The 23,687-nt window shown below is 44.0% G+C and overlaps 1 protein-coding gene across 1 annotated transcript in view; it reads right to left on the bottom strand.

Annotated features, from left to right (window-relative positions):
• Window positions 1-2,465: 2,465 nt before the first annotated feature.
• Window positions 2,466-23,687, bottom strand: part of LOC126234832 (neuropeptide CCHamide-1 receptor-like) — a 47,072-nt gene continuing 25,850 nt past the window's right edge. The window contains exon 3 of the mRNA XM_049943574.1: window positions 2,466-2,847. Within this exon, the coding sequence (XP_049799531.1) occupies window positions 2,466-2,847 (382 nt within the window). The remainder of the gene's footprint in view (window positions 2,848-23,687) is intronic.

Below are 23,687 nucleotides of genomic sequence, written 5' to 3'. Positions count from 1 at the left end.
TGCGAAGAAGGTTGCGTGCACCTGTCCAAAGGTTCCTAAGGTTGTGTGCACCTGTCAAAAGGTTCCTATGTTCCGATATTTTTGGTATTTGTAGGTGTTTCTTAATTTTGTAAAAAAAAAAAAAAAAGGTGGTGTCGAAATAAGACGTGTGTATAACAGACAGTTCAAAGAATGAAACGTCCAAATCTAAGATATATTACAGTCTGCAGGCTGTTTCAAGCTGAAATGGGCATACATACTCTTCTGAAGGGAAACACTTGTACATTGGTTTCCTAGGTCTGAAACTGCCAGAAACGGGAATGTCGTAGGTCAAAGTAAATTAACACGTTATTGCTGCTTTATTGTAGCGTTGCCTTTTAAACTCTTATTAACAAATGCCACTTGACGTTCTCCACTGTAAGTTGTACAGCCCACACATGAAGCCAATCCTAGGGGTTGAAAAGGTGTATGAGTTGATATAAGATTTAGATACGAGGAACCAATATCAACACATGTATCTTGCTACAAATGCTGCAAGAAACGTTGGGACAGTTTATTGAACAGTCATGGCTGCAGCCAACACTTGGCTTAAGAAGAGATATTGAATTTCTTACTCATCTTCATCTGTTCGTTGGTATTTGAATGCAAGACTCGTCTAGTACGTCGAGTCAGTTGGTAAGACTGTGAATGCACTGGCTGGAAATGTAAGCAGATTCTCACAAGTAACGTGTAAGGTTTCGGGTGGTCATAAAAAAGCATGATTAGAGATTTGTTTTTAACAACAAGATTATATCTGCAAAATACATCGAATTTGGTAAGAGACGATCTTACAGATCTCATATTTTGCACATTTTTATTCAATAATGTCAAATGGAATAATGTTCTGAAGAAACTCATCTGTTTCCAAAATAAAATCTACACCTTAAATACAGCTGGAAGAATTTCTTCAGTTTTAATATAAATTTGTACCAGCTGACGTCCCACTGTCCTCCATTTCAACTATGGATGTATGAAGATTTAAGGAGAAAGTCTTCATTGCGCAAAAACGTGTTTTAAGAGTAATATGTGGTGCTCACCGACAAATCACCTTGTGGATATCTCTTTAAGAAATTTGGCAATGTGACTGTGGCTTCACAGTATATTTATCCCCCCATGAAGTTTGTTGTAAATAATGCACTACAGTTCATAAGGAACAACGACGTGCATAATTACGATATCGGAAGGAAAAATGATGCCAGACTGAGATTCATTGGAAGAATCCTAAGGAAATGCAATCCGAAAACAAAGGAAGTAGGTTACAGTACGCTTGTTCGCCCACTGCTTGAATACTGCTCAGCAGTGTGGGATCCGTACAATTTAGGGTTGATAGAAGAGATAGAGAAGATCCAACGGAGAGCAGCGCGCTTCGTTACAGAATCATTGAGTAATCGCGAAATCGTTACGGAGATGATAGATAAACTCCAGTGGAAGACTCTGCAGGAGAGACGCTCAGTAGCTCGGTACGGGCTTTTGTTGAAGTTTCGAGAACATATCTTCACCGAGAAATCAAGCAGTATAATGCTCCCTCCTACGTATATCTTGTGAAGAGACCATGAGGATAAAATCAGAGACATTAGAGCCCACACAGAGGCATACCGATATTCCTTCTTTCCACGAACAATACGAGACTGGAATAGAAGGGAGAACCGATAGATGTACTCAAGGTACCCTCCGCCACATGCCAGGTGGCTTGCGAAGTATGGAGATGTAGATGTAGAATGACATCCATTTTAAAGTTGTCTTTAGTACAAAGAGGGATGCAGAATGCTGTAAAAATATTTTGGTCACTTACTCAGAGATATAAAGTGTCTTACAGATTGAGAAAGTTTCTCCTTGACAACGCCTTCTGTTCCGTAGACGAAGATGGGTAGGAATTACTAGCTCAATGTTTACTTATTGTAAAAAAAAAAAAAAAAAAATAAAGAAAAAAAGCTGAACAAACTTAGAAATGTTCAGAATGTTATCCATATGTAGAATTTAACTTGATATGTGGATGTGCAATGACTGGTTCCACGTCATTACGATCTATCGTGCAAAATGATCAATGGAACACGTAACTAACTCGTTCCTGTTCCTGGTAGTTTCATACTCTTAAATCCAGGAAACCATTGCGACTAAAGTATACTGCGTTTTGTCTTCAGAACATGCCGCAGCAACACCTGTTATCGCATACCCGTGTGCTGCTGTGAAACACCTGCATATGTTACAGTGACATGCGAGCTGTCCTTTTGAACGACAGGCCGTGAAATAGGAGCGAACTCCAACAATTTAGAGGTACATGCTAACACGGTCGCAGAAGAGAGCACCACCGTTGGTATAGCTTCTAATTTCACAAGCGCCGAGTCACTGTGCTTAGTTCGGGAGGACGACCGCTAGGGGCGCGTCCTTCAGAAGATGTTGTGCCTGCTCTGTCCCCGCGTGTCGCGCCGCACTTGGGCAGGCCGCCGCTAGAGGCGCGACTTGTCGAGCGGCGGCGAGCCGTCGCACGTCTTGTCGGTGTGGAAGAGCGCCGTCTGCACGGTGGAGTTGTGCCGCGAGCCGCCGTGGCAGCGGCCGCGCACCGTGCTGCGCAGGTGCGCCAGCGACGTGTGGTCGGCGCCGTCTGGGCGCGCCGCCGTGCACGAGCTGCCGCTGCGCGCGCGCGCCTGCCCCGGGCGCGCGCAGCAGCAGAACAGGTACTTGTTGAAGTGCTTGCGGAAGGCGCCGCTCACGCAGTACAGCGTGATGGGGTTCACGCACGAGTTGATGTAGCTCAGGCAGAAGCCCACGATGCGCAGCCCGTGCCACGCCAGGTTGTAGTCCAGTCGGGAGTTTGGATACAGGTGGAACCTGCAGACATTGACAGTTTGTTTTTATCTTGCCTTCTCACTAACACCAGTTATGTCATGACCTTATGAGTGACTCCACAGACTGAACAAAACATTGTACTGTCATAAAGAAAATCAATCTGAGAATGTACGGGGTGATCAAAAAGCCAGTATAAATTTGAAAACTTAATAAACCACGGAATAATGTAGATAGAGAGGTAAAAATTGACACACATGCTTGGAATGACATGGGGTTTTATTAGAACAAAAAAAAGTTCATGTGGTGTGCGTACTGTAAGACCTTCGGTACACGCACCATCAGATTATTTGACTTGTTCTAACGAAGTAGGCGAGTGTCAGCAATATGTCTCGTGGTCTTATCGTGGCGTGTTTATCTTCTGCCGTTAGGCCAGACGATAGAAATGCCACTTGCACGCTTAGAGTAGCAGATTGATGGTGACCAACTTTAAACAGAACTTGATTAATTTTCACACACATTTATTAAAATAATAAAAACATATATATTACGTAACTTGATTCTGGACACTGTATACAATTGACAATCTGAAGTTCCTTTGGTCTTGGTACGTTAATCTTATTCTCACATATCTTGATACTTGACAAAGTGTCTATTCATGGCTATGTACAGGAATGTGATAATCTTATTAGACGCAGACTGAAACTTGACTATAGACGGGTACAGACAAATGCAGACTAATGCAGACTGGTACAGACAAATGCAGACTCATACAGACTAATGCAGACTGACTAATCGGAGGTCTGTACACTCGTTATAATACTTGGAGCGTTCTTGTATCACTGCGCGAGTGTGATCCGCGAGGAGAAAAGTTTCTACGTTAGCAGCAATCTCATTGGCTGCATTACATATTAATACGCGGATCGGCGGAAGCAGAATTTGGTCCGTCTCTAAGACAGCGCCATCTCGTAGTGCGGAGACGGAAGAGCGCTGCGCCTGCGCTGTTGTGCTTAGCGGGGCGCGCTCTAGTGGGAAAGTTGTGTACGCGCTGATTACGCGGAACTATGTACACAACAGTTCACAAAAAGGCCGACAGATGGCGCTGGACAGCAAAAGTCAGTGACTGCTACCGTGACGGGTGAGAGGTACGCCGATATGTTACAGAATCGCATCATCCCCAGCCTGGCTGATAAACACCTGCTGGAACGTACGATGTGTATGCAGGATGGCGCTCCACCCCATATTGCTAGATGCGTGAAGGATTTCTTGCGCGCGTCGTTTGGTGATGCTCGTGTGCTCAGCCGCCACTTTCGTCATGCTTGGCCTCCCAGGTCCCCAGACCTCAGTCCGTGCGATTATTGGCTTTGGGGATACCTGAAGTCGCAAGTGGATCGTGATCGACCGACATCTCTACGGATGCTGAAAGACAACATCCGACGCCAATGCCTCACCATAACTCCGGACATGCTTTACAGTGCTGTTCACAACATTATTCCTCGACTACAGCTATTGTTGAGGAATGATGGTGGACATATTGAGCATTTCCCGTAAAGAACATCATCTTTGCTTTGTCTTACTTTGTTATGCTAATTATTGCTATTCTGATAAGATGAAGCGCCATCTGTCGGACATTTTTGAACTTTTGTATTTTTATGGTTCTAATAAAACCCCATGTCATTCCAAGCATGTGTGTCAATTTGTATCTCTCTATCTACATTATTCTGTGATTTATTCAGTTTTCAAATTTATACCGACTTTTTGATCACCCGGTACATTAGAAGACAGCAACAGTAAAAATACTCTAGAAATAACTTATTCTTTATAAATGATGACTTCAAATAATCAAAAAGTATAAAATAAATGGGGTGTCTCAAGCCTTTTGGGTCAGGTTGGAACAGGCGATAGTGTGTCCACAAACAATTATACTAAAATATGGAACCATCGCTCAGAAATACATATTTATTGCGTTATGGAAAAGCACAGCATACACCACATAACAAAAACATTCTTTTTCTTTCTCTTGTGCCTTTGTCCCGCAGGTACGCAGGGTCAGCATGGTTAATCGGATTTGGCAATGTTAGATTAAAGGGTGGCCGGATGCCCTTCCTGCCGCCACCCCATACCCCCCCCCCCCCCCCAGGACGGAATTAGTGTACCCCAACTGTCTGCGACTAGTGTAATCCGTGGAATAATGCGAAAGTGTTCAGATGTCTGCGAGCCATGTAACTGAGGCGGGACGTGGAGACCAGCCCGGTATTCACCTAGGAGGATGTGGGAACCGCCTAAAAACCACATCCAGGCTGGCTGGCACACCGACCGTCGTCGTTAATCCGCCGGGCGGACTCGATCCGGGGCCGGCGCGCCTACCCGAGTCCATGAAGCAGCGCATTAGCGCTCTCGGCTAACGTGGCGGGTACACCACATAACAAAAACATATCTCATAGTAATTGTTTAAAGTCACTACTGCTTCACTCGGTGCGTATACGGCACTGGCACATTAAGCTCTGCTGCACTTTCTTCTACAGAGATTTCATACACCAACATCTTGATGTAACCACAGAGGAAAAAGTCCAGAGGCGTGAGATCCAGCAGTCGCACTGGCCATGGGATAGTGGGATAGGACCTCCCCTTCCAATTGCTCAGGTGCTCGCAGATATTAACACCAAAGGGGGTTGGTACACCATTGTGCCGAAACCGTATACTTCTGTGGACAACAAGTGATATAGTCTCCAAGAACTGTGGCAGCACATCTCTCAGGAACAGTAGCTAAGAATGACCAGTCGTACAGGAAGGCAGTGTATAAGGTCTTATTAGGTGATCTTCGACAGTGCCCAGCCATACATCGATAGAGGATCGTTGCTGGTGGCTACCAGTGTTGGTGGCATGGGGATTGTCCTCACTCCAGACCTGCCTGCTGTGGTCGAAAACATCATCACAGGTGAATGAGGTGACATCGGTGAACAATACAAACTCTACGAAGTTCGGCACAATTGACAGAGTGAATGCAGGGTTCAAAATCCGTTGGTCCCAATGTTTCAGGCCGCCCGGCTAGCCACGCGGTCTAACGCACTGCTTCCAGAGCAGAACGTGTGCTGGTCCCCAGAACGAATCCGCCCGGCAGATTAGTGTCGAGATCCCGTGTGCCGGCCAGCCTGTGGATGGTTTTTAAGGCGGGCAGGTTCCCCTCATTCGGCCTCAGTTACACTATGTTGGCAATTGCTTCGCAAACACTATCTCGACATACACGTACACCACAGTTACTCTACCAAGGAACCATTTGGGGTTACACTCGTCTGGTATGAGATGTTCCTCGGGGGAGCCCACTGGTGGTCGAACAGCACAATAACCCTGGGTTCGGTGTGGGGCGTCCGTGGGGTGGGTGGACTGCTGTGGCCTGTTGTGGGGTTGTGATCCACTGAGGGCTATGGCGGGATGAAGCCGCTCCATCGTTTCTAGTTCCCCAGTTCAACACACAATGTTTTGACATGTGCTTTATGATAGGGGTGTAACACCTTCTCCCCAGTATTCTCCACACTGTAGTCTTTGAAGTTTGCGTTTCACGAACAATGTGATGGTTGCTTGTCCTTGGGTGGTCAGCCACATGATCCATCTCCACAGTCTGGTGATCAGACTTGGTGAGAACCTTGGCTGGCACTCTCTGACTTCTGCGACCCCATCTCTCGTGAGTTGGTATCCCCAGAGATAAACTTCTTCCAGTTAGCATGATGCCCGTTGAGAAAATGTTTTGTGCAAATTCGTGCTGCTTTATGGAAACTACATCCTGCGGCCCCATACATTAAATGGATGTTTGACAAATCTCATAAAAACTAAACTGAACTCCTCCTGAACAGGCCATGAAGGCCCAACGGTACCGACCGGCCGCCATGTCATCCTCAGCTCATAGGCGTCACTGGATGTGCTTATGGAGGGGCACGTGGTCAGCACACCGCTTTCCCACCCATATGACAGTTTCCGAGACAGGAGACAAATCTCATAATGAGTAATATTTCATCTTTGACTACACGCCATGCCAGTATGCAGTAAAACGCCTCACCATAGGCACATCGTAAGATGTCTGATGCAATGGACAACTAAGACTAAGGATAGTGCATGTGGCACAGGTTAATGAGCAGTTGCGATGGGATCGTCACATGACACATGGGCTACGAGTTGTGTACAGCATGTCTATTTGGTGGTCAGGGGTCTGCTCTGTTTGTCACCCGCTGCCCATTCCAGTGTACAAGAGGCATCCAGGATGTTCTCGAATGTTTGGCGAAACAGCATGCACCATTGCAATACACGCATCGAGACTGGCGGTCGTCGCTTTGAACAGTTACTATGAGGTACGTTGTTGTTGTGTAATGTAAGCTGTGTAGGTACATAACGCTATAAATACGCATTTCCGCCCGTTGTTTCCCTGTCTTAATATTAATATATTAATATAATCATCTGTTTGAATCTGACACATAAGTTCGAAACACCCTATATATTTTATGCAGGTGGTGCCTCACAGTTTTTATTTGGAAAAAAGGAGCTGCTGATAATTTTTTAAAACGATTTATACTGATTTTCGTCATTTGATCTACTTCAGGTATCATGATTCTGTTTACCATAGTCTACCTGTCAATGCCAGTAATAATGTGGCCATGCACGCTGTTTCACATAACTTTTTGATACTAGAAGACGATTAGATGAACGCCACTAGTACTAAATGAAAATTATTTTTTCAGTTACTTTTGGCTGTTTTGAAATATGACTTCTTACGGTATAAAGAAAGTGACAATACCACACATTATACTAAAGTGGTTGATCCATCCCTCCATTCGTCACACCAGGTTGAAGTAATTTGTAATACTAAAGCTGCTCCTCTTTCCTGAGGAATTTTTTCTTTACTCCTCGTGGACTTAATGAAAATCTGAAAAATGTTTTGTGTACTGCAGCTGATATAAGATACAGCACTCCAGTTATTCTCGAAAATGTTTCATTAATGAAAAGTTGTGTAACGAATCAGTTACTCTGAAACTATGTCGATCCTTCGTGGTATTGTCATACTCTGAAAATCAGTATATATTGAGGAAACACACCGAAATGTGGCAGAATAGTCCTGTGGGTCAGTTGTTCGGGTTTCAAATGAGTTTCTCAAATGCACTACACTGTCTTTGCAACCATAGACAGAGGCAGACAACCTATGATATAAGACCAGTATGTCATTGTTCAATGTAGACTCGACTGTCACGTATACGTGATGGTATCGGATTCCAGTGCAGCTATCATTGTGGAGTGGTGATAGTGAAATACAATGCATATGATTGATCTGTCCAATACTCATGCTCAAGCACCCACAGATCACAAATGCCGATGAATTGGGACACAATTACGGGTGGCGACATTCCACAGAATCTGAATAGATATCTGGGACACTGATTCCGCTAATGCTGTCTTCATTTGGTGGGGACTTTGGAACAGGGAAAATTATAGTGTGTCACGGCAATTTACGATGGTACGCTGAAAAGTAATGCTTCCGAATTTTTTATGTGAACTACACGAAACAAATGTTATTAACATGCTATTACTTTATTCTTCGTGTCTACATATTTTCAGCCCTCTGCCGCTAGAGAGCCGAGTTGGATGTGCGAGAAACAGTGAGCTGTAATTGAGTTTCAAATTCAAATAGTTCGTCCACAGACGGACCACTCTCTCCTTCAGCATGGCATGTCAGACCACACGCTAGCACCACAACATCTGCAGCATCCGACGCCTTGGCTTCACTGTCATCGGTCACCCTGCATACTGTCCCGACTTGACCCCATCCGATTTTCATCTGTTTCCAAAACTTAAAGCACACCTTAGAGGACTTCAGTGTGATAGTGATGAAGCGGTGCTAGCAGAGGTGAAGTTTTGCTCCATCCCGAAAGTGAACCGTTCTACACTGACGTTACGAACAGATTTGTCTTTCGTTAGGAGAAATGCGACCGTTGCCACGATAACTTTGTAGAGAAATAAATGTGTAGACATGAAGATTGCAGATTGTTAATAACGTTTGTTTTATTTAAAAAGCTTAGGAGTTTTCACATACAAAAATTCGGAGACATTGTTTTTAAGCACGGCCCCATATCTTCCTGTAGCTTCATACCAATACTTGTGTCACCGAGTGAAAGACCGTCGTCAACTTGTATGGTAATCACTGTGCCATCGTTCTCATTCTATGCCATTACGACGGGTATTTCATCTTACGTTCCACGCAGATTTGTCGAGATATATTAGGCTATCCGTTTCAAATGTGTCCATATGCTTAAAGCAAGAGTTTTTTCGATGGACCGCCGCAATATTATATTCTGATTGTAAGCATTTGGACACATTTTGATGGGCTAGTGAAATACATGTTGACAAAACTGCATAGTATATAGGAAGAAAATACCTGGCTTAACGACCCTGGAGAGAGAACAACGGCATAGTGCATTAAGACATGAGCAGTCAAAGGTCGTTCACAATCCAACAGAATCTAGGAGTATCAAGATACGACTTAAAAACTTCTTTGAGAAATTAAGCTTAAGAAAAAAACAAGACTTAAATCTCTGAATGTTTATGAGTTCTAACCAGATGAGATGCTTACATTTTGCTTACGACTAGGGAAGAGTGGAGAATAATCGCCGCATGATGCATAGACGTTGGACAAAAACATGTAAACACCAAAAACACAACACATTACCATGCCTAAGACAAAATAGGTAAACCGTTGGCAACTAAAAGAGCTTCTAATCATGTCGAAATGGATAAATACAGGATCTCTATGGTTTTCAAGGGAATAGTGGCGAGTTCAAATAATGATGATCCAAGTGGTTAACAATCATTTACCCTTCTCTCCTAAGCAGACACAAAGGCTCAATAATAGTGACATCTGGTGATTTTAGTGGTCAGGGAAGATAAGGCAATCCATCCAAATGCTCACAAAACCAGTTTTGGATTTTTGGACAACATGGTTGTGGAGAGAAGCAGCGATTAGTATGCTTAATCAATTGTAATTGGTATTATAACAACAATAAATGCGATTAACACTGTTCTTGAATTATTGGCAATTCTGGATGATGTCAGCTATGTGAACAGGTGCCCTGTCGTCCTGGAACCCAGCATCACCACAGGGAAACGAACATTTTACCATCGAATAGACCTGATCAGCAAAAGTTTCGGATAAGTATATCAGTAATGCGACCTTGCAGAGCAGCTATGGTGTCCATGGAATAGCACAGTCTGACAAGATTCTTGAGTGCGAAATTAAGATCTGGAGTGACGCCTGGAGCTGTCGTCCTCTTATTTTTGTCACAATACTCTTCCATGATCGTCTGTCACGCTATTTAGAACGCGTTGTGAAGCTAGCGGATAATGTTTTTCGGCCTTCGCTGCACGCGGCACAAATCTTCAACACGGTGTCTTCTGAAACACGAAACACTTCGGCTGCTTTACTTGCGGGACCACTCACCATACAACAAGTTGTTCTCATTTGAATTCGTTTAACTCCGACATAACGCGCTCATAACGAAACAGAACACTGTTGTGACCACTACTGACACTTGAAAAGTATTGAGGCCATTGCACATGTGCCGTTCGTGGTCAAATACAGCAGCGCAACCTGCAGGCGCGGCTAGGACTGCATTTATGTTCAAGCATGCAATTCTCGCGGTGTTTTCATATTTTTGGTCAACCCCTGTGCACTGCTAATCGTTAGTATTGGAGACAGGTTGAATAGGAAATGTCGAAATTTGTTTTACTGTGCGTGTACAACACGAGTAAGATTGTGTCATTAAATTTGTAGGGGCATAGAAGAAATTGCGAACTCTGATGGCAGCAACAGCCATAGCCCAGATGGCATCGTATCTAACTGAGCTTGGATGACAGATACGGGTATGTCGTTCAGTGTTGTTTCAACACTATGCCCCATGTCAGGAAACACAGTACCTGATGATTGGAGGAATGCTAGTTTCTGTTGACCAGGGCGACAGTCGAACATTCTCTGTACCGAGGTAAGACAGGAAAGCAAGGACAACATGCGCGCCTCAGTTTTGTTGAAGGGTAACGTAACAGGGTTGTAGAGGTAGGGCATAACGATCGGCCTTAAGGACACAGCGTACTTTTGAATAATGGAAAATATGTACTTTTTATTACTTTATTAAATTCTACAGTGTTTCCTGATTATCTTGATTTATTGTGTTTAGAATGGAACGTCAGCGCTACGTATTTAACTTCAGAGTCACAGTCGTGTAAATTGACACTTCTCCATTGTTTAAATTATAAAAGAACCATTAGTATCTCGCAAAACAGTTGGAAAGTTTTTGCTTCCAGCGTTTCTGTTAGGGATATACGGCATACGTTGGTAATACTGCTGATTTTCAGATCTTTGCTCTTGTTCATTTCCACGATGGTTAAGTGTTTTGTTTACATCCTGCCGAAATTTTGTCGCCGAAATGTTACAGATTTTGTGAGTCTGGATGTCCACTGGTGTGCAATAAATACTTACAGTGGCACACATCAACAAACTCCTTAAAAGAAAAGTCAGTGATAACTGTTGTAGAAACAAAGCAGTACATAGTACCGAGGGGAACCTTTGAGTCGGTTATTGAGGGATGATGCTGTTTGTTGTGGATCGTAAGCCATACCTACTAGTTTGTTGTTAAGTTAGTTTCAGGCAATCCATACCACTACATTGTTTACATTTCGCCACTTCAAAAAAAATGGTTCAAATGGCTCTGAGCACTATGGGACTTAACATCTATGGTCATCAGTCCCCTAGAACTTAGAACTACTTAAACCTAACTAACCTAAGGACAGCACACAACACCCAGCCATCACGAGGCAGAGAAAATCCCTGACCCCGCCGGGAATCGAACCCGGGAACCCGGGCGTGGGAAGCGAGAACGCTACCGCACGACCACGAGATGCGGGCATTTCGCCACTTCCTTTATCAAAGAAAATGCATATATAAGCTACAATAATTTAGTATGAAATTATATCAACTCCCCCCACCACCCCACCAAAATTTTACGCACAATGGTGAATTAACTGTAGAACTGTATTGCTAGGCACACATAATTTCTTTTAAGTAGTTACACATTTATTTACGTAAAATATATTTATCTCCCTAGTACCCTCATGCAACAAAAAGAATTTAGTAGTAATTTATGCTGAGGTATGTGGGCAAAAATATAACTCATACACATTCACCAATGAAGCAAAATGTACTAAAAAGAAGGCAAGAGCAAGTTAGGCGATGAAAAAATGCAACAGGATGAAGAGTACCCTTCAGTAATGTCGTGATACCCATTTTAATATGAGTGGAATCTTAATCTGTAATTTTCCACAAGTTGTACATTTGAGAATTTGGATACACATACATCCTTAACTTAATAAAACATTGCACTATTTTTTCTGTGACTTACAATTGTTTATATATATCTAAACACATAAGCTTTATTGCAGGTTCAACCAAGTTATAGAAAAACAAAATGTTTAATAAGGTAAAATATTATAAAAATTAAATAGAAGATGTGATCATTTAATTTTGGTTAATATAGCTAATGCGCGGAATTAAGCTGGTCTAGTACCTCAGCCAATATGTGATTCATACCTGATAAAAATTTGCTCCTTTCACATGTGTATTATTGGTTTAAATGGTACTTCAATCTGAAGAAGCATTTTAGAAAATCTTGTGCATCACCTTTGTTAATTATTATTCTTCATTAACATCAATACGTCCTCAATTGTTCAAGATACTCGCAAACAGTTTAGAAAGTATTCTGTATTTAGTGTTATGAACTACAGAACTGTAAAACATTTTCAAAAGAAATAGTGCATGAAAGAAACAGGTGCTGATTTTAGCAAAACGTGGAGCCATAAAAGTACCCTGCCTCCTTAACATGTTACCAATGTAACAGTTAATGTTCAAATCACTTGAAAGGCCAACCAGGGGTGATTGTCCTCTGTAGTCAGTGGCATTCCACATCGCGCCAGTTGCTGGGCGCATGCGACGAATGCGATCTGGAAACGTTCGTTCTCCTCAGATCTTGCACTGATACAGATGCGTCCGTTGTGATGCTGTACGCAGAACAAGAACTCGTGTGAAAAGACGAGCCGGTACCCGTCCTGTGTCAAATGTTGCTTCTGGGCGCACGACTGCCGGTGTTCCTCTCTACTGTCACGTCAAGGGGGAAGCCGCAGCGGTGGTCGCCCTGCTGACAGTCGGTAGTTCTTCAGATGTTGTCGCACCGTCCGAGTGGATGCTCGTCTTGCTGGAGACCGTTTCCCGACTCAAGGAAAATGACGTGGCGGTAAGATCCTACACAGTGGGACACACTATATGTCTGTCCTATCAAGCGCTAGTCACTTGGAGCCGCTGAGATCCAGCATGGCGTTGAATATGGCACTCCTGAACTGATCGATTCCATATTTGTGCGACAGTTGCTGTATTCCGGTCAACAGGTCAACAGTATCGTGGAACTATAAAAATGCGGTCTCGATAGATCGTGATCCTGCCTCTATCGATTCCCGACTCGTGCTGGTAGTCGTCTTCCACATAGAATTAATTAATGTCAGACCTATACACAACATTCTTAGTCGTAATATTTCAAAGTAAATAACTTTTCTACAGTGCTGCTACGGTCGCAGGTTCGAATCCGGCCTCGGGCATGGATGTGTGTGATGTCCTTAGGTTAGTTAGGTTTAAGTAGTTCGAAGTCTAGGGGACTGATGACCTCAGATGTTAAGTCCCATGGTGCTCAGAGCCATTTGAACCATTTTGAACCTTTCTACATTAAGTTCTGCAACGCTGCACATGACAAACTGTGAAAGGGAACAGGGAAACAAGTGGAATACAAAAGATTAAAAAAAAAACAGAAACCCGTGACTGGGTAAGAGAAGAAAAGAAAAAATGTCTTTTGCTCAAGGCGAACCCCTTCCAAAAACAAATTTATTTGTAAGCAAACACCGACCGAAGAGCTTCAACCTCAAGATGATTAATGGCATACACTTTCAGAAAGAGAAGTCCTATCTGTAATCGTTCTGTATTTAGGGAGTGTAGATGTACTGTCTACTACCTACTTTTTGAGGTTATGCTCAGTCGCTAACGTTACCATATCTTAACTTTTGTAGAACGCTTTAAGCCATTTTGATCCCACAGAATGCTACAGTTCTAACGGGCAGCAGCGTGCATCGTTGTTAGCATGTCTAAGGTAACCGCATGCCGTCGGCTAATAGAGTGCTGATTCTACACTGCTGGCCACCGTAAATGCAACACCCTGAAGGAAGCATCCGAATCAAGTGAAATTTACACCATGGGTTTTCAGCGATGAGATATGCAACTGATTAGAATTTCAGCGCAGACGCACATCACGCGCGCCTGTGGCGCCACCTCATAGCGCCATTTAAGGCTTGGCGATTTCGACGAGTGTACGTTCGGCACGTGTGTTTACCTTGTGGTTGTTTCACAAGACGATCAGTTATGCCTCGTAGACAACAGCGAACATCGTTTAATCAAGTATCCGAGTTCGACAGAGGAAGGATAGTGGCTTACCGAGATTGTGGATTATCATACAGAGAAATCGCTAGTCGTGTTGGACGAAACCAAACAACTGTAATGCGGATATGTGACCGTTGGATGCAGGAGGGTACGACGGACCGACGTGGTCGATCGCATTCACCTCGGTGCACCACTGCACGTGCTGATAGGCAAATTGTGCGCATGGCAGTGACGGATCGCTCGGTGACATCCCGAACCATAGCACAGCACATTGCGTCTGTAACGCATCATCCAGTGTCTGCGCGTACCATTCGACGCCGTTTACAGCAGAGTGGTCTGTCCGCAAGACGTCCATTGCTTCGTCTACCATTGACGCAGAACCACAGACGTCTCCGTCGCCAATGGTGTTATGACAGACGGATGTGGACGGCAGAATGGAATGACGTTGTCTTTACTCACGAGGCACGCTTCTGTCTTCAGCACCACGATGGTCGGAGTCGAGTGTGGAGACACAGTGGAGAGAGGATGCTGGACAGCTGCATTATGCACCGCCACTCTGGTCTTGCACCGGGTATTATGGTATGGGGCGGTATTGGATATTACTCTCGCACGCCTCTAGTACGCATTGCCGGTACTTTAAATAGCCGGCGCTACATATCCGAGGTGCTGGAGCCAGTTGTCCTTCCTTACCTTCAGGGCTCGGCCACAGCCATAATTCAACAGGATAATGCGCGACCACACGTGGCACGCATTGTCCAAAGGTTCTTCGTCAATAACCAGATTGAATTGCGTCCCTGGCCGGCTCGCTCTCCGGATCTTTCGCCGATAAAAAACATGTGGTCCATGGTTGCTCAACGAGTGACCCAGATTACATCCCCAGCTGCCACACCAGGTGATCTTTGGCAACGTGTGGAAGCTGCTTGGGCTGCTGTACCCCTGGAACACATCCAACGTCTCTTTGACTCAATGCCGAGACGTGTGGCAGCGGTTATCTCCAACAATGGCGACTACTCTGGCTACTGATTCTGGCAGGAACCACATGTCACAGACGTCTGTAAACGTAATCATTTGATACTTGGTCAACATGTTATCTACAAAATAAATTTTGTTGTGCTACCTCTTGTCTTTCTTGGTGTTGCATTTACGGTGGCCAGCAGTGTAGTTGGACACTCATAAAAGTAGCGCCACCACGTCCACTATCTGTGGGGTATGGCGCTGGATAAGGCTTAAAGCTGCAACATCAGCCTCAAAACCACACCACAGGGTCGCCTTGTACAAGTCACTGCGATGGTCGATACTAAAATAAGCAACCAAAATGTGACGAAACTCGGAGTATTTGCGTATTCAGCTCAGAATCGTGCACTGCGGTTGGTACACCAACTTCTGACGGAGTTCAAACACCACAGTTCCTTAAAATGACAAGCTCGCCCCACCCCTTGCTCCTCTCTCTTCTAAGGGGACTTTTCCGGGAGACTGCAAGTTTATTTCAGGAGACTCGTCATCAGGACACGAACGCCAGCTCAGTGGCAGTACGAGACTGCGAGACCTACTTCCCCGATCATCCGCATCTGATTATTGGAGGAGTTAAAGAAACTTAAAGACAAAAAAAATTTCAAATGTTTGTGAAATCTTATGGGACTTAACTGCTAAGGTCATCAGTCCCTAAGCTTACACACTACTTAAATTATCCTAAGGAGAAGCACACACACCCATGCCCGAGGGAGGACTCGAACCTCTGCCGGGACCAGCCGCACAGTCCATGACTGCAGCACCCTAGACCGCTCGGCTAATCCCGCGCGACGAAATTAAAGACAACTATACGTATTACATAAATTATCATTTCAACAAAACAGAAGAGCGAACGAAAAGGTTGGATACACAAGTCATACTGAAGAAGCCCCTGCAAGGCTTCTGCTCAAATCTGGCGAAATAGTAGGAGCTTTAACTTTTGCGTGGCGAATGAAATCCTTTTGCACTTGATGGCGCGAGTTGTCCAATCTCGGTGAAAGCATTCCTGCCCGCCCATCGGAGAGAGAGATTACAGCCTAGGCTGTCCAATATCGTTATCTACTACGATTGCCAGCACTGCGTGAACGCATCGATCCCCATCAAAGACAAATTAGCTATCGCAGTACACCTGGCTATGGAGAAGCATTACGTCTAATAGTGAGATCAACGGCTCGCAATATGTCTCTGACATAACTAAAGCAAGATTTTCGATTTATGATAGACCGCAAATTTTGATAATATTTTATTTATCGATGTACTGATGCAAAAAGATTTTCTTACAATGGGAACTAGGAGGAAAATTATGTAACGCTTCTTAATATCTGTAATTAAGTAATATTCGGGGAATGTGCTAAACATGATATAGAAATTTGGTGGCACAGCAAAATTGTACTAGGATTGCCAAGCGTTGAAACGTACTTTACTAGAAGAAACTGGTGTTACTGTTAGCAGCTAGATTCAGTCTTATGAAATATGTTTGTCACAGGGATCGTCGCCGACTATCATCAATTGAAGCAGTTGATAGACGGACCTTAGTGCAGCTTATCTATAGTCGTTTCCATTCTGGACAACAACAAACAATCGTAACTCATACCACCCAGAAACAGCGCCCTACAGTTTTGTATCTGGTCACCGCACGAACAGGGTAAATCTTAATATGTATACAAATTCTGCAACCCACACTACGTTAAATGACGGAGGGTACTTTGTGCCAACATTATCGACTCTCTGTTGTGTTCCATTCTCGAACTGCCTATAAATCTCCGTACGCATCCTAATCTCTGTTATCCTCATGATCCGTGCGCAAGACAATTGATGGTGGCAGCATAAAGCTCCCACTAATCTTCTTCGAGTACACGCTCTCTAAATATATTCAACAAGTTTTCGTAGGAACTACGTTGTATCTCTTTCCCAAGCACATCTGTTACGCTTTCGTACGGGCTATAAAGACCTGTTAGATCCTAGCAGAGTTTCTTTAATTTCCAAATTATGGAACAAAACTGTAAAATTGGTCATGCTAGCGCCTTGTAAGCGGTATTCTCTATAGATGTAGAGGAATATCCCAGAAAACTTCCATAAAGTGCAAGTCTTTTATTGTCCATTCTTAAAACTATTTCGATGTGATCTTCCCATTACATACTGCTTCTTAATATTTCCACACATACATATGCAATGGGATGGGCTCAATATTTTGTAATCAGGTATTGTCGGTTCTTGCTCTTTATTATGGGCATTATCTTGCGTTTATCCACATTGAAAGAGCGTTGCCATTCATTACACAGAATGGAAATTTTGCCCAAGTCTTTCCACTTTTCTTCGGCATATACTTTCCTGTTACAATCAACTGCAAATAGTATTTTGTTCACTTTCTGACCTAATTTTTCCATGAATCGTATTAAGCACTTTGCCACTAATAAAACGTTCTAGGCTTCCGTTAAGTCCAATTAACGCATGGGATATGTCTATTGACCTTGTATCTTGAAGTTCTTCGTCGTGTGAACAGTATGAATGGCGTAACTAGCCGGTGTTGGGAGCTAACTAACTATCCTTGTTGGAATAAAGTTCTTTTGTCCGTTATAGTAGTGCTGCGCGATTGTACAGAGGGAATCACTTAAAACTCTAAATTTTGTGAAACGTTCAAGACGTCGACACTAGGTTTGGAACGAATGATGGTACGGAGAGGGACACGTAACTTAGTTGCGTGTTTAATCAAGAGAGGTATTCAAGAAAGCAAGTTTTATTAATGGAATCCTTTTCTAACTTCCTAAAGTTTCTTGAGAGAGAAGTACAGTTAACGCTGGCGTTGAAACATTTTGCAGAAGTGTCCGAGAAATGAACAAGGAATGAAAGGCAAGTTTGTCAGTTGCAGTAAGACTGTGCGATTGTACAGGGCAAATCACTTAAAACTCTAAATTTTGTGAATCGGTGGTCTGTGTGGCATCTGGATCCTTTTCTGTTGAGACGCTACAGTATGTGGTGGGAAAATTCACGGTTCGTTCTCGAGAGCTTCGTACTGAGAGCGGCAGGCATTTCCAAAAGATTGTGATGTGACTGCCAAGACTGCTTGCAGAAGACGAGTTTAATTATGCAGCGCTGATACTGTACGAGCTGCACAGCGTACAGCAACATCTATTAGCAACTTTTCGAATTGTTTCGAAACTTCTGTATGACTTTTGTTCCCACAGATTTGACGATAAACATAATTTTTGTTGCACTCGTCTATCGATCTTAGTTTTAGAACTATTTCATTTCGAAATGGAGGTCTTCTTTGCTGGACACCCTGTAGCATACCAGACGGGAAGTGAAAACAATTTCAGATATGTGTACGTACTCATCTCTAAGCGAATAGCTTTTGCGAAAACGAGTAGACAGCCGAAAGTCGTGATACCATACAGAGCCTAGTACGAGAGCTCCACTTGGCTGTTAATACATTAGAACAGTCAGTTCTGACCACATTGGCTTCCAATATTATCTCAGCTCACGGATATTTTTTGGGACGTTTCAACACCAATATTAACAACCAATAAATCGCCAAATTCGTCTTTTCAAGAGCTTATGTTGGTATTGTCGTATGCCGAAAACCTAATTTCAATATCCTGAAAGGTTCACGAAGTGAAGACTGTGCAAGTTTTAAGTATTTCACGATGTTTTGGTGGAAATTAAGATCGCAGCTTAATAAAACAGATTCATCAGATTAATCTTTTTTTTTCCTTTTTTTATTGTCCGTTAACCACTCACTGACCTAAGGTGAGAAGATTGTTTCAATAGAATGAAATGAAATAATTACGGAAAATTCTTAAATGTAAGTCGGTCTCCTCACAGCATTATGATTTGAAATTTATTCAGAACTGCTTGGTATCTACACAAACTTGCCTTACATGAGGTTGTGGAAATCTCAGACCAGAGGCCTTCCCGTCTTTTGTTGTAATAATGAATGTTCCTGTTGACAGAAAGAAGAGCACGATAAACGCGCTGCTAATCCTGTTTTTGTAGACAGCAGGTCACAGCTATGATAATGGCCTGTTATCTCGCGTGGTCGCCCGTATTTTGGGAAAACTCACGTCTGGCATGTGTGCGGTATGGCAGGAATGCACGGGCCGTGGAATGCCACTGTATTGGGACGCGTCTGCGTAGCGAGCGCTGCGTCACATAAAAAAAGTTTGTTTCCCACAGTTTTTTTACAGTCTTCGCAATATCCACAGTGATCATGTCTGCAGCGTATGTCCACTCGATCTCAGATACGGACAAAATCGATGCATTGGCTAAAGAAACAACAATATCATGACGTTCTGAATTCAATAGGAATAAGGGACAAAAAAAAAAAAACAACAAATTCACAATCAGATCCTTCACCTACGGCAGAAACTACTGGATGATACCCAAACAGCTACGGGCACCTATAGTTTTCTCCCAGATGTAAAACAGGCTCGAAAGAGGCACATGAATTCCTCAAAAGCCTATCAGGCTGCTTGACTGGTCATAGACATTATCCCAGCTATCGCCATCATAAACTGGTCGAAGAAAAATCTCCAAATGTGTCTGTGGTCAAGAAAGCAAGCCTAGGGATATCCGCTGTATGCCTAAGTTGCTGATGATGATCGACATCAACAGACTGGGCACGGAATACTCAATGTCAAGCACACAGTGTGTTACGGGGCAGAGTTACAGATCCTGAACAATACTGTCTGCCCTGTTTCCAGAAAGGCTTAGGTGCTGCCTTACCTTATCAATTACCTGCCGTCTACTTCACTACTTGGAGGTTGCGACAGAAGATCCTGAATCAACGCAGAGAAGACACCTTACGTCAACCAGTCGCGGTAGACGAACAACCAACACCGCATGAATGGCAGTCGTAACAATTCCAGTAGTATGAAGTGCGACCGCGTCTTGTGTCTATCGCCATCCAAGGAACTACGAGGTGCATTCAAGTTCTAAGGCCTCCGATTTTTTTTCTCCGGACTGGAAAGAGATAGAAACGTGCGCATTGTTTTAAAATGAGGCCGCGTTCATTGTCAATACGTCCCAGAGATGGCAGCACCGTACAGCAGATGGAATTTTACCGCCAGCGGCGAGAATGAGAACTGTTTTAAATACTTAAAATGGCGACGTTTTCCTTACTTGAACAGCGTGCAATCATTCGTTTTCTGAATTTGCGTGGTGTGAAACCAATTGAAATTCATCGACAGTTGAAGGAGACATGTGGTGATGGAGTTATGGATGTGTCGAAAGTGCGTTCGTGGGTGCGACAGTTTAATGAAGGCAGAACATCGTGTGACAACAAACTGAAACAACGGGCTCGCACTAGCCGGTCTGACGACATGATGGAGAAAGTGGAGAGAATCGATTTGGGGGATCGCCGAATGACTGTTGAACAGATCGCCTCCAGAGTTGGCATTTCTGTGGGTTCTGTGCACACAATCCTGCATGACGACCTGAAAATGCGAGAAGTGTCATCCAGGTGGGTGCCACGAATGCTGACGGACGACCACATGGCTGCCCGTGTGGCATGTTGCCAAGCAATGTTGACGCGCAACGACAGCATGAATGGGACTTTCTTTTCGTCGGTTGTGACAATGGATGAGACGTGGATGCCATTTTTCAATCCAGAAACAAAGCGCCAGTCAGATCAATGGAAGCACACAGATTCACCGCCACCAAAAAATTTCGGGTAACCGCCAGTGCTGAAAAAATGACGGTGTCCATGTTCTGGGACAGCGAGGGCGTAATCCTTACCCATTGCGTTCCAAAAGGCACTACGGTAACAGGTGAATCCTACGAAAATGTTTTGAAGAAGAAACTCCTTCCTGCACTGCAACAAAAACGTCCGGGAAGGGCTGCGTGTGTGCTGTTTCACCAAGACAACGCACCCGCACATCGAGCTAACGTTACGCAACAGTTTCTTTTTGATAACAACTTTGAAGTGATTCCTCATGCTCCCTACTCACCTGACCTGGCTCCTAGTGACTTTTGGCTTTTTCCAACAATGAAAGACACTCTCCGTGGCCGCACATTCACCAGCCGTGCTGCTATTGCCTCAGCGATTTTCCAGTGGTCAAAACAGACTCCTAAAGAAGCCTTCGCCGCTGCCATGGAATCATGGCGTCAGCGTTGTGAAAAATGTGTACGTCTGCAGGGCGATTACGTCGAGAAGTAACGCCAGTTTCATCGATTTCGGTTGAGTAGTTAATTAGAAAAAAAAATCGGAGGCCTTAGAACTTGAATGCACCTCGTAGAACCGGCGCGATGTGGACGCCCTCATGCGTCTACACTTCTCACCTTCAGCAACGAGTCTTCCTCGGAACTGATGAGTCTTTCCCTGCAATTAGGAAGCCAACAGACAACGGTAGAGGGAGATGCAACAACAATGTCCTCTGCAGCGCCTAAGCAACAAAAAATGGTTCAAATGGCCCTGAGCACTATGGGACTTAACATCTGGGGTCATCAGTCCCCTAGACCTTAGAACTACTTAAAGCGGTTCCAGATTGACGCACCTAGAACCGCTCGGCCACATCGGCCGGAGCGCCCAAGCAACAGGTACAGCTGAGCCGTGCTGCGGCTCACGCTGGCGCTGTTGTAGGTTTCCGTCCTGTGTTGGAGGCCAGACTGTATCGTTTAGTTGACACGGTTGCAGTTCACTGGCGCCACTCGGTTTCGTAAGCGTGACCTGTCCGCTAGTGGCAGCAGCGGCATTATCGATGTGTAGTAACTGTGGCCCTATCTTTGGACTGACGTCGTTGTTCTTCCGGGTCGTGTGAGTGAGCAGTTTGGCTGGGAACGCAGGAGGAGCCAGGTCCGCACAGAGCGGGAACACGCCGGGACCACTGGCGGCGTGGATGGACTGCTCGATCGAAGGGCTGTGGTCACGAGGGAGCACGACCTCGTCGAAACCGGATCCTGCAAGTCTTAAGTAAAGTGCCTTTCAATTTGAGTAGAGAAACCTCCACTATTGTGAAATCTCGCAATTATCCAGCGATTTGGGTTTGTGTTGGTGCTTGTAGTGTCGCCGAGGCAAAGAGCAGTGAGTGGAGTGCTTGGGGAAGGCGGATCTGATTTGCTTTCCTGGGCTTCTAATTACTATTTACTACCTTCAGCTTGTTACTATTGTTAAGTTCGACCAACGGTATTTTCCTCCCAGGTGGCCGCAATCACCCCAGTTACCTGTCCTAGGGTTAATGTATGTAACGCCAGTGTACATTTCCTCGCCTTGCCGCCGCTGTCCGGTGACGCGTGTACGTTTGACAGCTTTCTTGATTGTAGATTAGTTCGCGATTCTTCTACTTTGGTGGTAGTGATTCCTTTCTTGTTTCGGGCGCTCTAAGCACAGTATTTTGCGGGCGGAGTCCAGACCACCGGTTCCGGCTTTCGCTTATTATTACATCTTTGCATTTGGTTTAGTGGACGTCAGGTAGCCTCACCAAGATTATCATTAGTCACTCGTTAGACTGTCACTAGGCTAAGTTATTATCTTGTGATGTGAACGCAACTCTTGGCTGCCTTTCTCATCGCTCGCGAAAGTGTTTTTGGCCTGACCTATTCAGAAGTCGATTCCTGGAGCACCGTCTGTGACTGGCCCTTGTGTTATTGTTTTATTATTGCATTACCAACTTACCATTATTTGTCTCACCTGTTTGGTGATCAGTTGCCTGTCTTTTAAATTAACTTTTACTATTGCATTGCTGTTTGGTACTGCGTCTGTCAAATTTTTTCGAATAATTGCCATTCTTGGCGTTAAAGGCCTTCAGCCGTGACTGTGGTCACTTGCCTTAAAATTCTAACTGCGACCACATTGCCTCGTTTTCAAAATATTATTTGCTGTTTCTGTATTTTATGTTCATTTGGTAAATTGTTATGTACTGAAAGTCCTATTAACTAGACAGTTGTTTCTTCCCTATTATTAACGTGCGATATTTTTATTATTTCTGAGTCTGGAATTATTGTCTTAAAATAAACGTGAGAAATTGCGAAAGCAAACGAATAGTAACTGATTCGGGCCCCGTCCACAATCGTAACTGAATCCTGCCGTCCTCGAGTAGCACGTTTCGACAGCGTACTTCAGGATCGGGAGCGATGAAGTGCATTATGGAACTAATGTCCTTACTACTTACAACTGTTTCACTTGTTACAGCGTATACTAGCAACAGACAGGAGGAAACAATCATATGTCAATAACAGTACTAAACATCGCTTCGATAGAAGGTGTAATCTTAGTAAAAATAGTAATAATAGTAGAAATAGCAATGGTGTTGGAAAGCAGTATGTCTTGGATGTAACAATGTATATTGTATAATTAGTTACCGGTGTGTATGAAAAATTGTTAGTGATAGTAACAGTTTATGTAACAACGAATACATCCTGTGTTTAAACTATACTA

Source organism: Schistocerca nitens, chromosome 2, assembly GCF_023898315.1.
Source record: "Schistocerca nitens isolate TAMUIC-IGC-003100 chromosome 2, iqSchNite1.1, whole genome shotgun sequence".
Classification (NCBI taxonomy): Eukaryota; Metazoa; Arthropoda; class Insecta; order Orthoptera; family Acrididae; genus Schistocerca; species Schistocerca nitens.
The sequence above is the reverse complement of the archived record's forward strand: the minus strand, read 5'-3'. Positions and strand labels throughout refer to the sequence as shown.